At 35.5% G+C, this 23,110-nt stretch overlaps 1 protein-coding gene across 2 annotated transcripts in view; it reads right to left on the reverse strand.

Annotated features, from left to right (window-relative positions):
* Nucleotides 1-2,775: 2,775 nt before the first annotated feature.
* Nucleotides 2,776-23,110, reverse strand: part of LOC306849663 (plexin-B3-like) — a 42,044-nt gene continuing 21,709 nt past the window's right edge. For both annotated transcript variants that reach the window (XM_079384855.1, XM_079384854.1), the window contains exons 11-35: nt 22,825-22,941; nt 22,493-22,583; nt 21,374-21,540; nt 19,819-19,970; nt 19,458-19,724; nt 18,473-18,646; nt 17,975-18,119; nt 17,495-17,731; nt 16,087-16,245; nt 14,723-14,868; nt 14,486-14,586; nt 13,024-13,241; nt 12,335-12,513; nt 11,561-11,627; nt 10,989-11,135; nt 10,736-10,895; nt 10,531-10,634; nt 9,960-10,032; nt 9,666-9,832; nt 9,361-9,521; nt 7,272-7,419; nt 7,030-7,094; nt 6,850-6,925; nt 5,815-5,889; nt 2,776-5,731 (exon numbers count right to left, since the gene is read on the reverse strand). In XM_079384855.1, the coding sequence (XP_079240981.1) occupies nt 5,627-5,731; nt 5,815-5,889; nt 6,850-6,925; nt 7,030-7,094; nt 7,272-7,419; nt 9,361-9,521; nt 9,666-9,832; nt 9,960-10,032; nt 10,531-10,634; nt 10,736-10,895; nt 10,989-11,135; nt 11,561-11,627; nt 12,335-12,513; nt 13,024-13,241; nt 14,486-14,586; nt 14,723-14,868; nt 16,087-16,245; nt 17,495-17,731; nt 17,975-18,119; nt 18,473-18,646; nt 19,458-19,724; nt 19,819-19,970; nt 21,374-21,540; nt 22,493-22,583; nt 22,825-22,941 (3,501 nt within the window). In that variant the 3' untranslated portion in view covers nt 2,776-5,626. The remainder of the gene's footprint in view (nt 5,732-5,814; nt 5,890-6,849; nt 6,926-7,029; nt 7,095-7,271; nt 7,420-9,360; nt 9,522-9,665; nt 9,833-9,959; nt 10,033-10,530; nt 10,635-10,735; nt 10,896-10,988; nt 11,136-11,560; nt 11,628-12,334; nt 12,514-13,023; nt 13,242-14,485; nt 14,587-14,722; nt 14,869-16,086; nt 16,246-17,494; nt 17,732-17,974; nt 18,120-18,472; nt 18,647-19,457; nt 19,725-19,818; nt 19,971-21,373; nt 21,541-22,492; nt 22,584-22,824; nt 22,942-23,110) is intronic.

Genomic DNA, 23,110 nt, shown 5'->3' on the forward strand with positions numbered 1-23,110 from the left:
TGGAATAATCAGAATATTGTTTACAGAAATAAATCATAATTTTTTGAGAGATGGTATTTAAATAACATATATTTTGTTAATCAGTTGACAGATGACAATGGTCAGCTATATTCCTTTTCAGAATTTTCCAGGAAATTTGCTTCGTTAAAAGAATATAACACTGTATTTAATGCCATTCCTAGTGGTATAAACCTCTTTTGAAAGGAGAGCAAACCTTTAATCCTGTTTCTATATATAGGCCTAACAATTCCATCTCAGCAGAAGGGATTTTGATTGTTGAGGTTGTTTTGTTAGAAATCATATTAACAGAAAATCTATTCCAGCGTCTTCTTTTGAATGGAGGGCATTGTACAATGTTAATTGGAGTGTTGCTTGGTCTCTTCCACACACATATTTATTAACAAACAAAATAAAAGAAATCACATTTAAAATATTACATAGATGCTACCCTTTTAATAGTGTACTTAAGTATATGCAAAATATTGAAAAACAATTGTACTTTCTGTGATTTAGAAAAGACCATTGTACATATTTTTTTGTGAATGTGTTTGTGTTAAATTTGTAAATATATACCTATCTCTCAGATAAAACAAATGTTAAAATTTGTATCAACACTTTTAATATTATTTTCTTTTATTATAACTCTAAGTTTTCGATTCAATATATTGTTAATCTTTTTATTATTCTTGGTCAAATTTTATTCATAAATGTACATTTTTGGGTAAGAACCCAGTACTGTCAATTTTTCTGGTTGACTACAATTCTTACGTTTTATCTTTGATGGGCATAAAAAGATAAAACTTGTTTATTCATAATTGTTTATTTATTCATAAACTTTCAATATTGTATTATTGTTTTGTAATGTGTCCTCTATTGGTTTTGAGGATGTTGTTAAGTTTTTTAGCATTAATAAAAAAAAAATATATATATATATATAGAAAAGTGAAGCGAATACATCTCAGTATGGCCGCTGCCATCTTGAGTAAATGACGTAATTTGGAGCCCAAGTCTGCGCAGTAGTGTCGTGAGGTGGAGCCGCGGAATCACACGCCCGTATTATAGCATCAAATTACTAGCTAAAATCAAACTTATCACAAAAACGAACAATTGAACATATATCAGTGTGATAACAACTACCTTAAATGACCAAAACCATATTTCGGAAAATTGTATTGGAAATGTAATTAATTTTTTTATTTTGACTGAAGTCCCATTCGTTTACATGGAGAGGGCGGGGTTTATGACCTGTACTGCAGCCAGCCACCAGGGGGCGATCAAAGAGCCCGCACCTTCACTTTTAAGGACGAGTGAGACACACCCTATTTGAACAGTCAATAGTAAGTACAGTCGCTGATTCAGAGGAGCAGATTGTCATAGCAAAGACAGAATCATCTCTCCTAGGTTCACGGTCACGGTCGTCCATAAAATGTGTTGCTGTTCTGTTGTAAGTAATCTTAATGATTCCTAAATGCATCTACTTTCGGAAAGCCAAATAAAGTGCTTTTGCTTTTGCACAGAAACACAGCGTCTCCCTGACACGGCTTCTTCAACACTACTGCGGTAAGTGAACATTATGCAAATATTTCCACATCATGACGTAGAGATGTGGGGGCGTGTTTAAATGAGCCGTTTTAGGGGGGCGTGGCAGAGTCTTAATGTTGATAAAGTATATCTCTTTGGTTTTGAGACTTTAGTCTTTGCAACTTCAGGGATCTTATCTATGCATGAACAGCTTGTAACACGCCAAAGACAAAGGAAATAGCATTCAAAGTTAAATTTCATCATATGACCCCTACCAAGAAAAACTTGTTAAATTTCAAGAAAAAAAGTTGTTAAATTGCAAGAAAAAAAGTTACATTTTGAGAAAAACTCAAAATGAATACATCCTTGCCTTAAACTTTTAAGTTTTCTCAACTTTAGATTTTTTTAAAAGTTGAGAAAACTTTTAAGTTTAAGTTTAAGGCAAACAGCTTCGGCAGATTTTTGAGTTTTCTCAACTTGTATTCAGTTTATACAACAAAAAGTTGAGAAAACTCAAAAATCTGCTGAAGCTGGTTGCTTTAAACGTTCGTTTATAAATAGTTTCTGTTTAGATCAACTTTGAATAAAGAAAAGAGAGGTTTAGTGCCAGATTTTTGTTTGTGTGTGAAATTCAGCTAGCAGGAAACACAAATTGTTATATTTTTCTAGATTCTCTTTTGAATATTCAAACAATCCAAAGAAAACATCTTTAAAACAGAAAGAAAGGTCACAAATTGAGAACTGGACGAACAATAACAAATATGACAAAAATTTGATTGACATCTTCCTCAGAAGAGTGACAAAAACATCAACACCAAGCTTTTTGTGAAATTTGGATTAACTCAATCTGTTGTTTGCCCTCTTCATATTTAAGGAGCGAACTATATATTTAAGTCAGACATGATTTTCAAGGGTGTAGAATTTAGTAGGGATGCTATGACATGCCCCTACCAATCTCCAGCGACTACTAAACTGTCCTTAATAATTTTGATCAAATAATTAAATGTCTGTTATGTCTCCACCAATGCCAAAATCAAACCTATGACCTAGGTTCTGAAGCAAGAAACTGTGATATAATTTTTGTAAAAATGGTTCAGAATTTATACAAAAATCATCCTTTTTTGGTTTTCACGCCAACATGTCAGTTAAAGTCATCCAACCCACAGGAGATGTATCCATCCATTTAATATAGTTCTGGACACTTTTGTTCTGCGGTCTACAAATACACAACATCTAAAACAGTAAACACGACATCATTGTTAAAATTATAGCTTTATTTTTTCCAGATACAAATTTCCATTTCACTCATTTCAACATTTTGGCTACCAATTTCTCCTGAATGCAGAGAGTAAGTCTGTTGAAAAACAAAAACTAAAAGAACAAGTCCTCTTCACAATATGTACAGGCACATATACACAATTGTTAGCAAACTATACACAATACAAATACAAAAGAGTATAGTCTTTAGACTGGGTTTAAGTTCTCTTTTAACCCCAACTTCATTAGAAAATTACCATATATTATTTTTTTTTTACCCTTGTATAAAAGTTGTGTAAAACTCGGTGCCGGGCAAGGGCTCCATATACACCAACAATTCTCTAAACAATGGTATGAATTGTTTTTCTGCAAAGATACAAAGCCATATTCCACACAACTGGCAAAACAGGAAATCGCAAGACTGTACAAAAAGAAGGTTTCGCAGGATTCTCTTAGAGAAAACTGTACATAACAGGCGATTCTCAAAAAAACCTCACCGTCATGTACGAAGCGCTACAATTACTTACAAACTCTCATGCATACACACACGCTTTCTTCTGTGTTCTTATGAGAGTCATGCACTCATGACGCAGAACCTCTCATAAAGCACCCCAATCAGAAAATCCAATCAAATCTCAAGCATGCATCAGCCTATAATAATCAAAAAAATACACCAAGAGGCCAAACACATTCAACAATAGGCTAATAAACATACACAGAGTGTTTTAAAAATGGGAAACATATTAGTTTGCTCATCCTGTGCATACATTAGTATGATGAAGCGTAATAGCTCAAAATCACATAAATAAATGCAGGAACAGAGATGTCCAGATAGCATCAAATTCATTATTTTAAGTTCTATACACAAAAGGGATTCTGTTAAAGCATATGACGTCAGCTTCATGATCAAACTACTAAAAAATGAGACATTGTGGGTGAGCCAAAATGTAAACACAAAGTGCTTCAGGTGAAAAAAACTCATGACCGATTTAAGAAGCTAAAAGAACAGATTCACAAAAAATAACCCTGTGACAACAAGGTGAATACAGGTCGCTCCAGGAAATGAGCTGGTGGGGCAAACTAGAAATGATTGAGCTACACATGGATTTATACCGAATCCACTGAGATCGCTGGCTATAATCCTGAGACGCGCTGCAGTCCAGAGACTAAAAGCCCCATATGATCTTCACAAAAGGCAACAGTTGTGCCGCAGTTCATCTTTTCCTCCATTTGGCAAGTAATGTCAAGCATGTTTACTTAAATCAGTAGACATTATAAAAAGTAACAAAGAAGGCACATTGGCGGTCATGTATAAATAAGCATTATTTACAATACAAGTTAGTTTCTATTCAGTGTCTGATGTGCACAACTTTCAATCCGACTGGTGTTTTTCTAATCATTGGGATCAAGCGAATAAAGATGCTATTCTCCGTTTGCCAACTCCAAATCCAATAACCAAAACTGTCCCAGCTTTGTGTCAATACCTCCCAAGAGACTGGCCAACCCAGCTGCATTGCAATTTCATTTAAGACTCAAAACGCTTGAGATTGAATCTTGAATTGTTCTCGATTTTGCTATTAAATACAAAGCAGGCATTAGGAAATCAATGCCATTTACTGTAAGTGTGAATGAATCTCACAAAACCTGCAAAGATCTGGGATTCATTTCATGCCTAAATCAAAAATTTAATTTGAATTGATTAGATGTTGTGCTTTACAACATCTTTATAAGATTTAAGAAGCAATGCAAAAACCTATAACTGGAAAAAGAAAAAAAAAACAATATATTAGTTGAAGTTTAAGAATAAGGTATATTGTGCAAAATATAATTTCTTAATTCTTTATCTGTTGATTTGGGAGTGAAATGTGACCCAGACCCATATTTTATAGGGATCTATCAGAAATCTGCTTGATGAAGTAGTTAATCAGCTTACGGTACGACAAACCAAATTCAGATGATCACATTTAACAACTTTGAGAAATTCCAGATATCTGAGATACTAACAATAGCGGAAAACCTAGACATTTTGTCTTTTTTTGCATGCACACTTAAAGCTACACAATAACGTGCACACAAATATTGTGCTCTTATAACTTATGGCACTTGTGTACATAGACTTACTCTACAGTCCCTGTAAAAGCTTAATACTTGTTTTGATCTGCAATACTAATGTAGAAATGTTAGTATAAAAGGTTAACACCACACGGCCAAGGACAGTCTATGAGTTTAGGCTTTGATTGTGGAGGAGTAGAACATTTCTAAACCTGGAACGAAATACTCCATGTACAGTAGAAGTAAAAAGTAAATGTAGGATTTGTCCGTAGTGCTGACATGACTGTACAGTTTCGTTGAATCAGTTCATGAAACGCCATACAGTGGATGTGATCACTTGAATGGAAATAGAAATGGTATAAAATATGTCTCAGCACGTCACAATATGTGAGAGCTGCTTCAGTAGTGTCATTAAAATAGTCTTGTGTCAGAATTTGAATTAGGTAAACTTCATATATACAGCAGAGCCTTTCAGACAAACACATCACAATTAGCCATGCACACACACACACACACACACACACACACACTTCCCGTCAGTCAATACTCCTGTGAATCATTCAGAGCCTCAGTCTGAAAAGCAACCCTTCTCCAATAAAATTCCCATTAAGGTTTTATCGGAAGAAAGTGATCACTTCATTTCCTGTTCCCTTTTGTTAAGAATATGCAGGTAGTTTATGTGAACGGTTGTGGAAGCACACGAGTGTTTGGCGTAGTGGTTGCATTTCATCAGCCGATCACATGAGATAAGACGTTATTATTGATGAGCTTAGACGACAAGGTGAAAGGTCAAAGCCTAAAGGTCAGTGACTTTATTCTCCACCAGGGCGGCGACCTGCTGAAGCCGATACGCCAGCTGCATCTTCTGACCCGCAGCGTCTTCTTCCAGAGACATGATAATCTGCATACAACACAATATAAAGGAGTATTTTAATTTGCTCTAGCACAAACATCATAAACTGCTTATATCAATCCCATACTGACCTGATCGTAGTATTTGTTGATATACTTGTACAGCTCATGCAACGCCACCAAACTGTTCATCTCGGATGCAAAGCTCTAAAAACAGACAGTCATCAGAATCTTACAATAGAAGGTTTAAGTGTCCATGACAAAGAAAAGGAAAAATCTTTTAAAAAGGAAGGGAAACCTTTATAAAAATGCAAGACCTGCATATTTTCCTCTACTTAAATATATTTTTCAAGGTAAGAGATGTTTTTAATATCAAACAAAAACATTTCATTTTACAAATATAAAGAATTAATTCTAAAAATATGCTTAATTTTTGACAATTATTAATTTTAATTGTCACATAACATTGACATGGTGTTTTTTACACTAATATGATTTAAGAATTCAAAAAATAATTTTTAATACTTTGCAATTATTAATTGAAATAATTATTGTCATACCACATTACATTTTTAAAAATAAATATAAAACATATATATTGCAATTATTACTTTTAAAATGAATTGGAAACCACGAGACAATTACTTTAACAAATACAATTAATTATTTATTAAAAATATATATTTTAAATATTTTTAAATGATTAATAAAAAAACACGCCACATGACTTAAATATCATGTACTATTCGTTCAAAATTATGTTTATTTTACAATTAATAATTAAAAAAATAATTAACCACGTTTTTTTTTTTTTTACAAAAATACTAATTAAATAATTTTAATAATTTACAATTCAAATTCAAAAAGTTACACAACACATTTTATAACCTGAGCAATAAATAAATAATAAATCAATCAAAAATAATTGTATTTCAGAAATTAAAAACACTAATCACCACTAATCAAGTCGCTGCATGTGTGAATTGCAAATTATGTGAATTGCAAATATATGTTTGAATAAATTAATAAGAGTCAAGTCGTTGACCCATAAACTAGACATTCAATCCCAGAATCTCAGTGTGGTTTAATACTTTTGGACCCTGCTGTGTGTTAAAAAGTAAAATCACAGTTAGAATTTCATTTCGAATAGAATAAATTCAGTCTCACCCCTGACAGCTCTGTGAGGGTTGAATTCATTTCCTGGTAACAGCCAGACACGGCGTTATGAATATCACTGTAGTACCTGCAGGAGAGGAAGAAGCCTTATAGCACTGAATATCATGAACCTCCACTATCCATTGTGTTTGCAAAAGGCTGCGCTGCTATATAAAGTTCAGATTGTCTCACCTCTCTACCAGCTGCTTGTACCGTGGGATTTCTCGGGCATACAACAGCTTATTCACTGGAGAATCCTGAAGTACAAGACACACGACAATGAGCTCTTTCATTGCTACAGCATCTTTCAGCTTTTTCTTATTTTCCTTATTATCTCCCATTCCTGCCCTTGTTCATCTTCTCGCTCTACATGCACACTCTCACCATAATGAGGTCACAGCTAGAGAGGTCAAGAGGTTAATTGCTGTACTGACCCGGCCCACTTTGTGCTCAGATGTAGTGCAGGAATCAATGAAGGTCTGTGCAATAACGGAGAGGACGGCATCCACGCTATCCGTCACCTGCACGTCAAAGACGAACTGAGGATTCTTCAAGATGTTGACCCAGAAACGCAAAGGTAAACTGTGGGCGGAGGAAAGACAAAAGTGCATTTAAATGAACATTCAATTTAATGAACAGAGAAACATCAGGGTTCCACACTTTCTGCCCAATGAAATTCCATGACCTTTCCAATCATTTGGGACACTTCATTTCCAGCGATATCGTCGACCTGATTGCACAGATACTATTTAAACTGAACTGAGCTGGATGATGACATCACTGAATTCAATAATGAAATGCCTTTAACTGAAAGTCTTTTTTTTTTTTTTATCTTTTCATTTTACATTGACACACTATTTTCCTTTTTTGATACTGTGCAGTTGCTTTGACACAATTTACATTGTTAAAAGCGCTATATAAATAAAGATGACTTGACATTTGCAATTACCAAGTAAGGATTTCTAAAAATCAATTCAGAATGATTCACTAATCAATCTTTCAGACCAATTTCTGAACCAGTTTGACCAATTGATTGAGGGAAAAGGGACTAGTCATAAAAATATTACAAAATTGAAATATGTATATAATAGGCTTGTTGCGATAGATGGTGTTGGCAGTGATACCGATGTTAAGCCGAAACACCGGTTACATCAAGTGCACACTGCGGCACCGTCCCTCACCATCATTTTGATTTTTTTATATTAATAAAAATCATTTAGTTCAGTTAAAGAACAGACACTACAGCAGCACATCGAACGAACGACAGACGCGCATCACAGATCAGATTTCATTTATCACGTGAGGAGGTCGAGGTGACTGACAAGAAGAGTGAGGTGAGAGACAGAAGAGTTTCAAAACGACATGTAAAAGCGCCTGTTTTAAAAAATATTTTGGATTTTGAAAAGCCTGTCATTGACCTGCCAAATGACCTGCCATTTATCGAAGCTGATATTGGATTTTTTTTTTTTTTACATTCATTTCTCATTTATTTGGTTCCACAGTATTTGCTTATTTTTATTTTATTTAAACTCTGTGATTTTTTCCCCCATTATTTTACATCAAGGTGTAAGCAGTCCTGGTTTTGCTAATAAACGTTCTACGTTTTATAATTATTTGTTCTTCAGTCTTTACTGATTTTCAGTTTCGTACCTATTTCAAATTTGTAAGTTATTTGTTATTTTATAGTAGGCATATAGTATGGTGTATTTTTATTTGTTTTGTTAATAAAAGTTATATGTTGTATTTTGTTGTTGCTTGAATTTAATTCAAGCAATTTGATGCAGAATTTCCCGCTAATTTAAAAGTGAAAGTAAAATGCGCACGGTGCTTTTACAAGATATTTAAAAGTGGAGGAAAGTGAGGGAAAGTGGGAAAACTCAAACGACCTAAAAATAAACAGTTTGACGTCGAATTGCTGCTAATTTGATAGTGAAAGTAAAACTCGCACGGAGCTTTTACAAGCTATTTAAAACCGAAGGAAAGCGAGGAAAAGAGGGAAAACTCAAACGACCCCACCACCACCACTGTGATACCGGTGCGGTCACATGTCGATTAACCGGTGGGAAAATTTCCTCACCGTCACAACCCTAATGTATAAAAGTGTATATTCACTATAAACATTTGCACATTTCACAAATTCCCTTATTTCATTCTCATCTATGGTTTTCAAACATTTAATCCATTGAAATTCAGATTGATTGAGTAATGAACTGTTCAAACCAATTAGTGAACAAGCTCACTCAATTGATTAGGGACAAATAACTCAAAAGAATGATTTGCTAGCTTAGTAAATTTTATACCAGAGCAATAACTAGATAATGAAATATTCTGAAGAATGTATTTCCACTGTTAATGACCAATGAATTTCCGTCATTTAAAAAAAAAAAAATATATATATAGAAATATAATACAAAAAGCAATTCACTTAATTTCTATTAATTTTCTAATAACCTTGTAAAACTTTATTAAAATGCTTCATTAAAAAGTTTTCCAGAACTAAGATATGTGGGAAACAGCACTGACCTGTTTGTTTTCCATATGTGAACGGTCTCTGGGTCGTCAATCCCGTGTTTTTCTGCCATGTCGTCCAGGAAGTCAAAGAAGAATCTGACAGCGATGGGTGGAGGCCGTTTCGTACTCAGTATGGCTACAAAGACATCATCTACAAACTTCTGCAGAGTGCCCTGAAGATACACATTTGTAAACACAGAGCAGCTTTCAATCACACTGACAGTCAGCAGCAGAAGACAAATCTCAAACAAACATGAGAAACGGCAGGATTTGTTTTGATGTGGCGTGTGCTGTATTAAAGATGACATCTCACGTACCTTCATAGAAAGCAGTCGTGTAAGGTAGATCTCAGGAATGGCTTTTGCCCGCTCCCTCTCTCTCATGCTGCTCTTCCTGTGTTTGGGGATCTCAGGGTCCTCGCTCGGCTTCACCAGATGCCATAGACGAAGACCTTCCTCCTCCTCTCCCTCCAGCATGGGAGTTTCTACAGCAAGACCAGATATCAAGAAGAAATTTATCATTTTTTGCTTTCTGATGGTTAGTAATGAAGTGAATAGAGTGTAAAAACGATGGGCATTTACTTTTGATTGAGCAAAAAGTATTAAACTTACTCTCTCCAGTCTGATAGAACTGATTTACTCCAAGAGAACGAGGGATGAGAGCCACAGTGGCCCCATCAGGCACCTGATCAGAGAAAAGATAGAGAATTAGAGCTAAATCAATCAACCAAACAGTCAACGAATCAACTAACCAACCGACTCACAAAATTAAACAACAAAATCAATCAACTGACTCACAAAATCAACCAAAAAATTATTTCATAAAATCAACCAATCAACTCACAAAATCAACCAAACAATAAATTTGTAAAATTAACAAAACAATAAATCCATAAAAATCAACCAAACAATCAGCTCACAAAATCAACCAAACAATAAATTCAGAAAAGTAAAAAAAAAAAAAAATCATAAAATCAATCAACTCACAAAATCAACTAAAATAAAGAAAAAAAATATCCATCAACTCACAAAATGAACCATCCAACTCACAAAATCAGCTAACCAACTAACCAGTCAATCTACTAATCAAACCCACATATCAACTAACCAACCCTTCAGTCAACCAATCAATCTGAATGAACTTGCATGCAAAATTCTAGACACAGTAAATGTCCAGCTGTACCTTGTAGTGCTGTAAAGTGTTGATCCGTTTCCATCGACCCTGAACGATGGCGGTGACATCGTCATCAGAAAGAGTCAGGTGACCCGCCTGGCCCGATCGCCACTCTGAAGGAAAACAATATACAAAACAAAGCTTTAACAAAAAACTGTTTTCTTTAAAATGAATGTAGTTGTGACTAGTCTAGATATATCTAGCAAAACCGTACCAAGGTCCAGTGAGTCTGCGGCTGGTCTTTGGGAGTATGGTGCTCCTTTATAAATCTGGTCCAGGATTTTGTCTTTAACCTGAGTGATGGTGTCAGAGTCCAGAACTTTAACAGGACAGGGCTGGACCTCGACACCGCTCTTCACCAGCACAGTTAGAGTCTGAGAGAGAAACAAACACTCTGTCTTGTTAGATTTATTCATTTAGGAGTTGTGTTTTGATAGCATTGAGATGGAAGTATTACAGAGACGCACCACTGAGCAGTAGTCAATGTCCTCTCGGAGCAGGTGGCTGTCGTTGAGAGTGCGTTTGGCTTTTCCCGTCACTACATCCACTGGTCCTTTATCTACCTGGTATTTAATAGCCCTGTACAACTTGTAGAGAGGCTCACCAGCAACCTCCTGGTGAAAATACACCAAAGATAGATAAATATTTAATATTTTTTATATTATTATTTCATTAAACTAATTCAAAGAAAATAAATAATAATAATTATATTTATTAAAATATATATCGTAAATAAAATACATGATTGTTTTCCAGAAATACTATATTTGAATTAAATTGTTCTTATTTAATTAAAACAAAATAATTAAAATATAAAGGTTTTTCCAAAAAAAAAAATTATTATATATATATATATATATATATATATATATATATATATATATATATATATATATATATATATATATATATTGAAAAATATAATAATAATAATAATAATGATTAAAAATACAATGTATAAATACAAATACACTGATATATTCTCATTATTCAGCATTGGTCAAAGCAAATGCATAGAATTCATCACATGCTCTGATACCTTAAGAAAAGAGTAGAGACAGATGGACATCCAGTTGGTCAGCATCTTCTCCACAACAGTCTCTGTCCTACAGATGACGACATGTGTGGAATATGACTTCAGATTAGATTTACTATAATCAGATCAGGACAGATCAGACAGTTTGTCGTTGTTTTTTTACACAAACACATGATGCACTCATTTGAAATGTTTTTATTTCAGTTGAGCTAGAACCTTAATACATTATTTACTTGTTACATTAGTCTATGGACCCTATGTACATTATGGACCCAAAGTAAAACATCAACAGAAACAATTCATTTTCATAAACTAGGAGTCTCTTATTAGTCTGCTTATTATTACTTATTGAATATTATTGAATAATGTGTTCTTGAAAACCACACAAACTCACAATACAGCATAATGAAATAATATTTCTCAACTACCATCTGCTTTGTGGTAAACTAGAAAGATAAAGCATCAAAAATATATGTTTACTGGGTTTTTATGAGGACAAACATTACTATATATATATATATATATATGTGTGTGTGTGTGTGTGTGTGTGTGTGTGAAAACAATATTGTATATTAAAATAGATATAATATAAAAATAATAAATTAATTTCTTGTAACATTTTTGTGTACAACAACTGGGACCACTGAGACTGCAAACAAAGATGGTAAAAGTCACTTGATTTAAGTAACACATACTAATAAAGCATGCTTGAATGCACTATAGGTAAAAAGCAATAATAAATGTATGCCAAATAAGTAAAAAGTGAATGTAAAATACCTGCGCAGCATGAGTTTGGGGTTTTTGGCCACGTATTGCTGCACTAGATCCCCCAGCAGGATCTTCATGACATCCGTGAAGTATTCCAGCTTATCATGAAGGGCCATCGTGAGAAGAGACGCGACATAACCTCTGTCCCTCTGCGAGAAACTCTGCTGCGCCTCCAGAGTATGAATGAACTACAGAAATCCAGGAGAGTTTACCTGCATTAGTGCCATGAGATGTTGCCTAAAATGCACTACAAGAGCACACTAGTTTGACCAATTTCAATCAAACAGCTTCAACTTGCAAAACACAGCAGGTGTAAAACATCTACAAAGCCTCAGACTGCGACGACGGATAAATATTTAAAATGCTGAAGTTCGACGCTGAAGTTTCTGCGCTGCTGCCTGACAGTTTAAATGCAGATAAAGCATCAAGAAAGAAGATAGCGACTGAGATTTCTCCAAAAAAAGATAATAATAAAAAACCCTCTCACCGCTAAACAACCATCCAGCTGCACTCAGTGCAAAATGAATATTACATTTGCTTTCTTTTTCATCTTTTGTTTACGGTTTGAGGTGAAATAACAGCTCCAAAAACAGCCACTGACGTGCTGGATACGCCAGCGGCATAAACACAGTAATTACACTTTTCCTCTACAGGAAGCTAGTGCCGAACTGACAGTGAAAACAAGGCTCTTCACTGACCCGTATAAGGAAGAGTCTGTTGTTGAGCAGGTTGTTGAGCTGACCCAGGCCCTGCTCCACCGTTTGTCTGCGAGAATCAGGCAAATCCAGATTCTGACTCAGCGGCGCACCCTTCTGGCCGGGGAAGAAAACACGCTCTGCGTATGTGCGGTAATCCAGAAAGGGGATGCCAGGGCCACCAACATCACTGCTCAAATCCATCATCTCTGTCATCAGATCTGGAGGGCGGGAAGAAGTCAGTTTAATGGTGCATGTAATGGATATTGTTAATCGAAAAGTGTCTCAATTTGCATGAATAAAAAGTGCACGTCATTAGTGCACGCTGTCATTTGCGTTTATTAGCGGTATACTGTAACTGGTTCAATAAAGTTAGAAAAAAATTCATATAATTAATTTAATTTAACTTAATGTGTGTATTATATATATTTATACTACGGGGCCGTTGAATGCTTGAATCTGATTGGCTGACAAACGTTCTAAGGTGTGCAATTATTTTCAGGGAAATGCACGGCGAATGTCCATATCACTTCACCAAATGATTTGCGTTATTTCAAAAGGTCCTTACAGCCTAAAATAGCAAAAGAACCAAAACCCACAACGACACTGGCCAAACAAATAAATATAGTAAACATAAGGATACAAACGACAGATTATATTCATGTTTTTGCCACATAATTACGTTTTATTATGAATGGAAAGGACTCTCCCGCTCTCTCTCCCTCACAGACAGTTTGCGCACACGTTTACCGATGCGCTAGTGTCATTAGAGCTACTCTGACGATTATATCAGTAACATAGTTTAACAACTTAAAAAGTACATGATCTTACAAGCGATGTAACAACAACGGCGCTGTTCGTGAAGAAAGTTAACTTCAAGTTTCACTTTAACTAGCGTTAGAGACATTGCTGCCGAACACTTTTGAGAGATGCACAGACTCACAGATGTAATCTCTCTCTCCTCTCATAACTTAGTTATTTACTGTATTAACTGCATTAGTCTGCTATCAACGGCTCAAGCCTCCGTTACGGTTTAAAATGACGTTTTGGAATTAGCAAGGGAGGCATTGGAAGAGATGCGGAAGAAATAATCCTACTCACAATAGCGATTTAAGCAGAAAAACTGGACGAATGCATTTATATATATCATCTGATCAATGTCTTGAGGTGTGGCAACTGTAGTACAAGCGGAATAATTGACTTCGGACCATTGAATTATTAGAAAAATAATGCACACCCGAAGTGGTGATGCGGCCATGACGTGAAGCGGAGTGTGCATTATTTTTCTAACAATTCAACGGACCGAAGTCAATTATTCCTTACATATAATACATATATGTACATACATACATATACATACATATATATATATATATATATATATATATATATATATAGAGAGACAGACATTATAACTATATTATAGTTAGGACAAACTGTATGGATGAACAAAATGTTGCCATACCAGTGAACTCTTTCCTGCACTGGTCTCCAACATTTATCTCCAGTGTCTCCAGCTGCACCAGAACCTTTTTATAGTCTCTCAGAGCTTGTTTACTCTTCCGCCTTTACAAACAGACAGCGAGAGCAAACACAGATGGATACCATTAGAATTCTCTGAGTGCTAGATGTGAGTTCACGGCTCATCGTCATGACGACAAGCCCAGAAGGGCGAGGAATCTGCCTTTTGAATTCACTCTACCTGTACATGAGGATGATAACCAGCACGATGAGTACAACCACCGCTGCCCCTGCTGCCAGGCCGATCTGAGCTGCCAGATCGAGGGAGTGTAAATCATTGTCGTACTGCACTGGACCCAAGTCAAACGCCAGGCTTCCCATTAACACCTGAGTGAGACACACACACGCAGTGAGACACACACACGCAGTGAGACACACACACGCATAGATGTTAGCATGTGATCGCAAAATGAAGACACTCACAATTCTAAGCAGGTGAGATACAACACAGCATGAAGCAATAAATTACATCTTTTTAAAGAGACGGTCTCCAGGCTGCAGTCGGTAGTAAAAACCTCATTTTCACGGCAGAGAAAATTATTTTAACAATAACGCATAAACCATTCAAAACAGACCTACTATGAGCTCTGAGGCTGTTTAGAGATGATATATACCTCTGAATAGGACATAAGCCAATGCGATTTTAATTGATTTAAAAGTCATGATTTTCACATTTTATTTGCAATGCTTCATGGAAAGACACAATATAAAAATTATGTAATTATTTTACTTACTTTTACTTACTTTACTTTTGTCATTTAGCAGACGCTTTTGTCCAAAGCGACTTACAAATAAGAAAAAGTAACTAAAACTAAAAAGTTACAACTCTATAAATACTATCTACCCACATATTTAAGAAAATAAAGAAATTAAATAAAATTAACACATGCATATAACAACAACATTTCAAAATAAACATATCAATGAAAAAATTAAATAAAAAGCTACTACTATCCCTTGCCGGTGTCCCTGCCCGGTGGAGTCGCACGGTAGAGTCGATGGTCTTTACACTCTTTACTTTTTTACTTTTGTCATTTATTTTATAATAATTATTTTCATGTTATGGCCAAATAAATGTTATACTACTTATACTATTTTGGCTAAATAATCTAAAAAAAAAAAATGTTTTAGAAGTGAATTTAATTTAATATTCATTATAATGCAGAGTATTAAATTATTTTAAGTATCATTTTAATGTGTGCTAAAAGTTACATTTAACAGCGTAATTATTAGTATTTTTCCAAGATAAACTTTAAGTTATTAACTTTAAGAGAATATGGCTCTAATTCTGAAGAATTTCTTTGAAATCCCTGTGGAAAAACATTTTAAAAAACAAAGTCTGTGCTCTATTAAACATCAAAAACATTCTGATTGGCTGCGATTGTCAAGTCATGGAGTATTCACTTGGAAAAATTGTGTGATGCTCAAAACTCGTCATGTTACACTCAGCCAGACTGTATTTGACAATTGCATCAGAAAAAAAGAACTTTAAAAAAAAAAAATATGCCATGTAACAACTAAAGATAACACTAGATACAGACTGACCTTCAGTCTAGGTAAGTCACTGTCGTCCAGGGCGAGAGGCTGTTCCTCAGGAGGTTCGCAGTACAGGTGTGTGTTATCCAGAGTCTTGACGTCACACTCTTTGTCCCCTAGCCGGGCCACAACTTCCTCTCGGCTCATAGCCAGTGTCAGTCCCTTACCCTTCAGACACAAAACACACATCCTCAGTCACAGCAACCAACCTCTGTTTTTGGTGCACAAGTGGATTTAAGTGGAACTAAAAATAAAACTATTAAAATATTTACTGAACTGAAATAAAATAAAATAACACATATTATAATAATAAAATATTAGATGTAAAAATAAATTTAGAAATGTTGCCTTGGCAGCATAACTGAAATAAGTTTATTCCTTAAATAAGCACTGAAATTACTAACTGGAAATAAATAAATATATATAAAAAACATATTCATCAAAAAATAGCAATATTTAGTAGTCGAACATATGGAACAGTCATCTAATGAAGAGTTGAGAGCCAGAGATGTACAGTATGTGAGTGTTTCAGTTAGGTGCCGTTTAGTTTAATATAAAAAAGATATAGCGCAACTAACTGCTTTAATTTTTAGTATTTTTATGACATTTCTGTTCTTTTTCTTAGGTTTTGTTCTTTTTTTTGTTATATTTTCGGGCTTTTTTATGTATTTAATGGTCAGGACAGCAGAGAGATGACAGGAAAGCATTGAGAAGAGAGAGGGGAGTGGGATCAGCAAAGGACCTCGAGACAGGAATCGACCTCGGGTCGCTGTGAGCACAACAGAGCTATATGTCGGCGCACTAACCACAAGGATATCGGCGCCGACAGGTTTTGTTCTTTTAATATAGGAACTGTTCTTATTAAATCATTTTTGTTTATACAGCCTGTAGTTTCTTTTTTGCAATGGTACATCATCCCAACTGTAGCGAGTATAAAAGGAATGGACGCTCGCTCATAGCACAAGAGTGAAAACTACATTGTACCAACAGTGCAAGGGCATTATAGACAGCTTCATTTACTGTACATGTGAGGGAAAGTCTTGTATTGAAGCATGCAGTTCACTTGCAGTGATGTGATGCCATTTGCACGTCATATTCAGAAAGAGAGACGCAGTAACACTGATTCACTTGCACTGGTATACAGCCTAACAGAAAATTAAAAACTACTGATTTTATATTTTCATCTGTTTTGATTAATTTACTCATTCAACCTATATGCTAGTGAATAAATAAATGTTTGTGGGAATTTATATTTGTATGAATTATTTATATAATAAAATATTGATACTTGCCATCCACGCTTGATACATTGTCATGAAGCAAAATATTGCGATTCTATGCTGTGGCATGTATATATGTATACAAATAATACTAAAATTCCATTGGTGGACAATCAACAACACAGAAATGCAAGCACCTCTACTGCCAGGACTCCTCCAGGTTTGAATCGGATTGGTGTTCCTCGCGATTCACTGTTGAGCTGGAATAAGTCTGGATTCGGGTGGTAAGTGAACGGCTTTTTCTTGATGGTGGGAAAGTCGATGTGAACATTGTCCATCTCGAACCACACTCGCACTATCCTGGATTTCGGCTCCACTGCTGGGCTCTTGCAAATCATCCTCTCCGAGGTAACATTGGTGCACAACTCCTGAATCTAAAGAAAGAAAGAAATATATGCACTACTGCACTGAGAACATTTCCTTTCATGTGCATGGAGTGTGAACAAGTTCAAATTTAGTCAAGTAAATGATTAAACCGGCTCTGAATAAATATTTGAACCTGTGAGAATGAATCAAATTTATAAGTCCTATTTGCATTCATTTTGAAAACCAATTCTGTGTTTGATATGTAAAATTGGTTGAAAAAATCTGTGAAATGAGTTTTCTGACTGTTTTACCATAACCAAGGGATTCCTGACAGGAACGTGGGTGTATCGACGTCTTCTGACTTCTGATCTCTCTCTAGGCTCATAAGAGACTGACATCTTCGGCTGCTGAACGACATTCAGGTTTTGGCCGGTCACGTTTATAAAACGCCCACCCCTAAATTTCAATGAAAATATTAGAGGAACATGATCTCATGATGTAAATGTAGAATAGATGAGATAACTATAACAATTTACATCTGTATGAGTTTCTTTATTTGAGCACAAAAGATGATTTTGTGAGGAATGTTGGTAACCAAACAGTTGATGGTAGCCATTGACTTACATAGCATTTTTTCATATTATAGAAGTCAATGGCTACCAGTAACTGTTTGGTTACCAACATTCTTCAAAATATCTTCTTTTGTGCTCAAATAAAGAAACTCATACAGGGATGGAACAACATTATGGTGAGTAAATGATGACAGAATTGTAATTTTTAAGTGAACTATAAGACTTGAGCGCACATACCCGTAGAAACTCTCTGTAGGTGTAGCATCAGTAATCACTGGGTCTTCCATATAGCTGAAAAGAACACTATCCAAAATCCTCTCTGCTTTTCCAAACACTACTTTGACTGGCACTCTTCCAGTTTGGTTGGAGTGACTGGTGCGACAAATCAGCCGTGTGTCACTCACTTCATTGCTTATAGAAAAAAAGAATAAGAAAACTTAGACAAATGCGACTTGCAGCATCTTTTCAGTGAATTGCATTCACATTTTCTGTCAATAAACAGACGATATCAAGTGCTGCAGGGATGACATTTTAGTCGGCCAAACCCCATAAACCCCAGCACTTCCGTTTCCATCGTCACAAAGTCAATGGATTTTGGAATAGGCTTAGTTAAATGCCTGAAAGAAGTCTGTGGTGAACATAAGCTCAATATATTTTTATGTTTTATTCTACAACATAAAATACATAAATTATACCACACTTGTGATTTTTTTAAAGCTTTAACTTTCTTGAAAAAGGCAGTTGCTAACAAGTGGCTAAATGTAATTGCAAATGTTGTTGAAGACATTAATCATCATTACACCGAACAGGTAAACTCATCTACTCACCAGTCCACTTTTATCGCCTTCTTGTGTTTATAATTGCGCTCTTACAAAATACTTGAACTAAAATTTTCAGGCAAAATTGAAAAAATTAAAGAAGCTTAATGGTAGTGACATTGAAGTCAAGCAACCACAGTGTGGTTTGTCTATAGCCTTTTTACTTCTGCCGATTGTATTTAGGCTTCAAAATTCAAAAGTTGTGTGCATTTGTAAAGAGAACCATGATTTACAAAATATGTAAGCAACATAAACTTTTCTCACAGAGCTTATTTTCTACAATAATTCAATACCCAATGGAAAAATCCAATTGGCTTTTTGACAAGGGAACCAACTAGGTGACGCTAACTTCTGGGTTGGCCTATAAAATTACGTCAACACTGCAGTTCTCTATTGGTGCTTACATGCGACAGGGCTTTGAGCCCAAGAAGGCCTGCAGGCCAGTGATTTGTTCGCTTCTTTGTTCTGTTCGTTGTCCCGTCAGGAGCTGCGACCCGTGGACCGTTAGCATCGTGCCCCCAGCTAAAGGCCCTTTTTCCGGCACAATCCTGCTCAGCTGTGGATTCTGATATGAGAACGTCTGCTGGGACTCTCCTTTCTCTGAACCTCTGACGGTGATGACGACTGATCCGGCTGTGACATTTGCGCTGGCCTGGAGCTCACACACAATACTGAAAACAAAACCAGAATTTGCACACATGAAATCTGATGCTAACTTATCTTATTTGGTGCACTAAAACAGTCAATTTAACAGAGCAGTTGTACCTGGTGGAAATGCGATAGGCCTCGGGCAGAGGTGTGCAGATCACCCCTGCCACCGTCACTCCTGCCTCGATGTCCTGGAAGCTCTGGCCCAGATTCGATCCCTGGATAGTCAGCAGGATGCCGCCCTCCAGTGGCCCAGTCAGCGGCTCGACCTGCCCACAGATAAAAGTTTGAGAAAATTACTCTTTAACATTTAATTGACTGTTTTCTAATACAATCTGGAACATTGAACTAAACACAACTTGTAACATGTACAAAACACACAGAGTGTCTTTTATAAATATGTGTTTGAAGACCAAAATTAGCACCCGCCAAGCGTTGTATGTGACTAATGGTTAGTTTGCAAAGTAAGTGAAATGACCATTTTTCAGTAACAATAATAGGTTTAAATGGCAATGCAATAACAATAGTTTAAGCCTCACAGCTTTTAAATCTTTCAAAAGCTATGAGAGCGAATCAAGTCAAAGAGACACTATGCCTAAATTTGTTTTGCAACTCTACACCAGGGATATTGGACCCAGTCTCTCCAGAAAATAACTGTTTGGTCTGATACCCAAAACCGGTTAACCTTGCATTTTGTCTGATACCCAAAACTGTATTAACTGTCTTATATCAAGTTGATAGGGAAGAGTAGAAAGCGGGAAATAATATGATAAAAATAAACAGGGGTTAATGAATGATTGTTATGTTTTTTTAATGCTCAGTTGGACTTGGCACAAATTGTTGTGTTGTTATATCAAATTGCTTCACATTATTCCATAAAACCCCAAAAACTAAAATATTTCATTATTTCTAAATAGAAAAAAATCTTAAGATTAAACAAGCACTACAACAGAAAGTTATAAGTAACATAAAATATAAAAAGTTATATAAATATTGTTATATACATACATACGTGTATATAAAAATACAATATATAAAATAATAAATGTTGTTATATACGTATGTGTATAAAAATACAATATATAAAATGATCAATTGAATAATGATTTGAATAATTAAATGATTAAATATAAATCATTCAAGAAATGGTTGATTATGAATGATAATTAAAGAAAGCAAGCAAATTTAGAAAATAATACAATACAAACGTATGGTTGTGCATTTGAAGCTACACGCACACACACACACACAGACTGCTAATAATAACACTCAAACTAGATCCATTAGATCCTTCAACACAAACTGTACACTTATAAAAAGATCAGCGACTATTCTGACAGCTTTTGCCTTCACATTGACATTTATACATTCGGGAGAAGCTTTTATCCAAAAGTATGCGCTTTACCAATTCATGCATTCCCAAGAAATCAAACCCAAGATTTTGATGTTTTGTGACAGCTGATACACTGGCAGGTTTATGATTGTGCAAATCACAAAATTAGCTGTTCAGTTTGCTACAAATACTCAAGAGAAAAACTAAAGCTAAATTAATTCTATTGACTTGCCAACAAAATACATCTTTAAGGAAATAACACAAAATAAGTTTATTGATTGGTGATAAATGTTCTCAATTCACCCACACAATGTAATTTTGGACCGTGCATATGTGTACCTCAGTAATTAGAGGAGGAGGACAGGTGTCCATGGTTCCACTGGTGCAGGATTGGTTATACACACAGCTGGGGGTTTCTTCGGCACACCACACACATCCGTAATTGGCCGCAACCGCACGACACTGGCTGCAGTCGGACTGTCCCACTGAGCAGTTGTACAGCTGCACTGTTACACAGACACACACAGATCACAGTGAGCTCACAACCAACAGACACAAAACTGTTACTAGCTGCTTCAATGATTCACTTGTTGTTGTGGGTGATTCACTGTTTGCTAGAAATGGTGGAAGTTTATCTGTCTGTCTTTAAAAAAAATAAATAAAAAAGACTAGTAAATACATATACATACACACTTTCCAGAAAAGATAACTAATTATGTATATATGTGACCCTGGACCACAAAACCAGTCATAATATAGATGCATCATCTGAAAGCTGAATAAATACGCTTTCCATTGATGTATGGTTTGTTATGACAGGACAATATTTGGCTGAGATACAACTATTTGAAAATCTGGAATCTGAGGGTGCAAAAAAAAAGAAAAGAAAAGAAAATATTGAGAAAAATCACCTTTAAAGTTGCCCAAATGAAGTTCTTAGCAATGCATATTACTAATCTAAAATTAAGTTTTAATATATTTATAGTAGGAAATTTACTAAATATCTTCATGGAACATGATCTTTTTTGGCATAAAAGAAAACAATCATTTTGACCCATACAATATATTTTTAGCTATTCCTACAAATATACCCCAGCGACTTGAGACTGGTTTTGTGGTCCAGGGTCACAGTAATTTTATTTATTTATTTATATATACACACCATATACAATTAATAATACTTAAACAATTATATTTTAAATAATTAAATATTTGCTTTATGTTGGGGTCCTGATCATCTTCAGGGGTTTATTCTGTGATAACGACCAAATGGATGTACATTATCCCTTATATATATTTATTCACCAGTTATTTTTTAAAAATGATATATTTTACATGCATTTAAGTCAAGCAAATGAGTAAGTACACTGATAACAATAAGAGTAAATCTTATCATTTTTGAAGATGCTCACTGGACTGCCACTAAATGAAACATGCAGAAATGGTCACGGTACTCACAGCGGAGATGTGGTGCTGAGTCTATACGCTGTGTCCCCCATTGCAGGTATACAGGAGCGGAGTATTCAAACTGCTTTACTGAGTAACGAAACTAAACACACACACACACACACACACACACAAAATCAATGTATAATCAGCCAGGTGCATGCAGACAAATTATGTGTGGCACCATCAACAAATCCATGTTTGAATTGCTGTGTTTTTCTGGCTGGGTGTCATAAATTACAAGTATTATCAGTGTAGACGTCACACGCACAAGTCTATATTAACTGCAGCGGCTGTGGCGTAATTTGATGCTGCAATGAATAAATGGACGCTATTACTATCACCTGATGAGCGGCACACTTGAACACATGTGTCCCCGTCTCTTTGCTGAGGTCCAACGTGGCTGGCAAGCGCAGCTCCTGGCCTTCGATGACCAGCATGCAAGCACAATCTTTCTCATCCTGTTTAAAATATCATACGGCATGTCACACAATCAAACGCTAATCACAAGCCATCTCCAACCCCCTTCCCGATTATCATAAATGAGTTCACCCAGACTCTCCTGAACACCGGGGAGTAATGGCCTTTTAAAATGCACAGCCATGAAACGTCAAGGCCAACATATTGACT

The sequence above is a fragment of the Barbus barbus genome (genome assembly GCF_936440315.1).
Source record: "Barbus barbus genome assembly, chromosome: 29".
Taxonomy (NCBI): domain Eukaryota; kingdom Metazoa; phylum Chordata; class Actinopteri; order Cypriniformes; family Cyprinidae; genus Barbus; species Barbus barbus.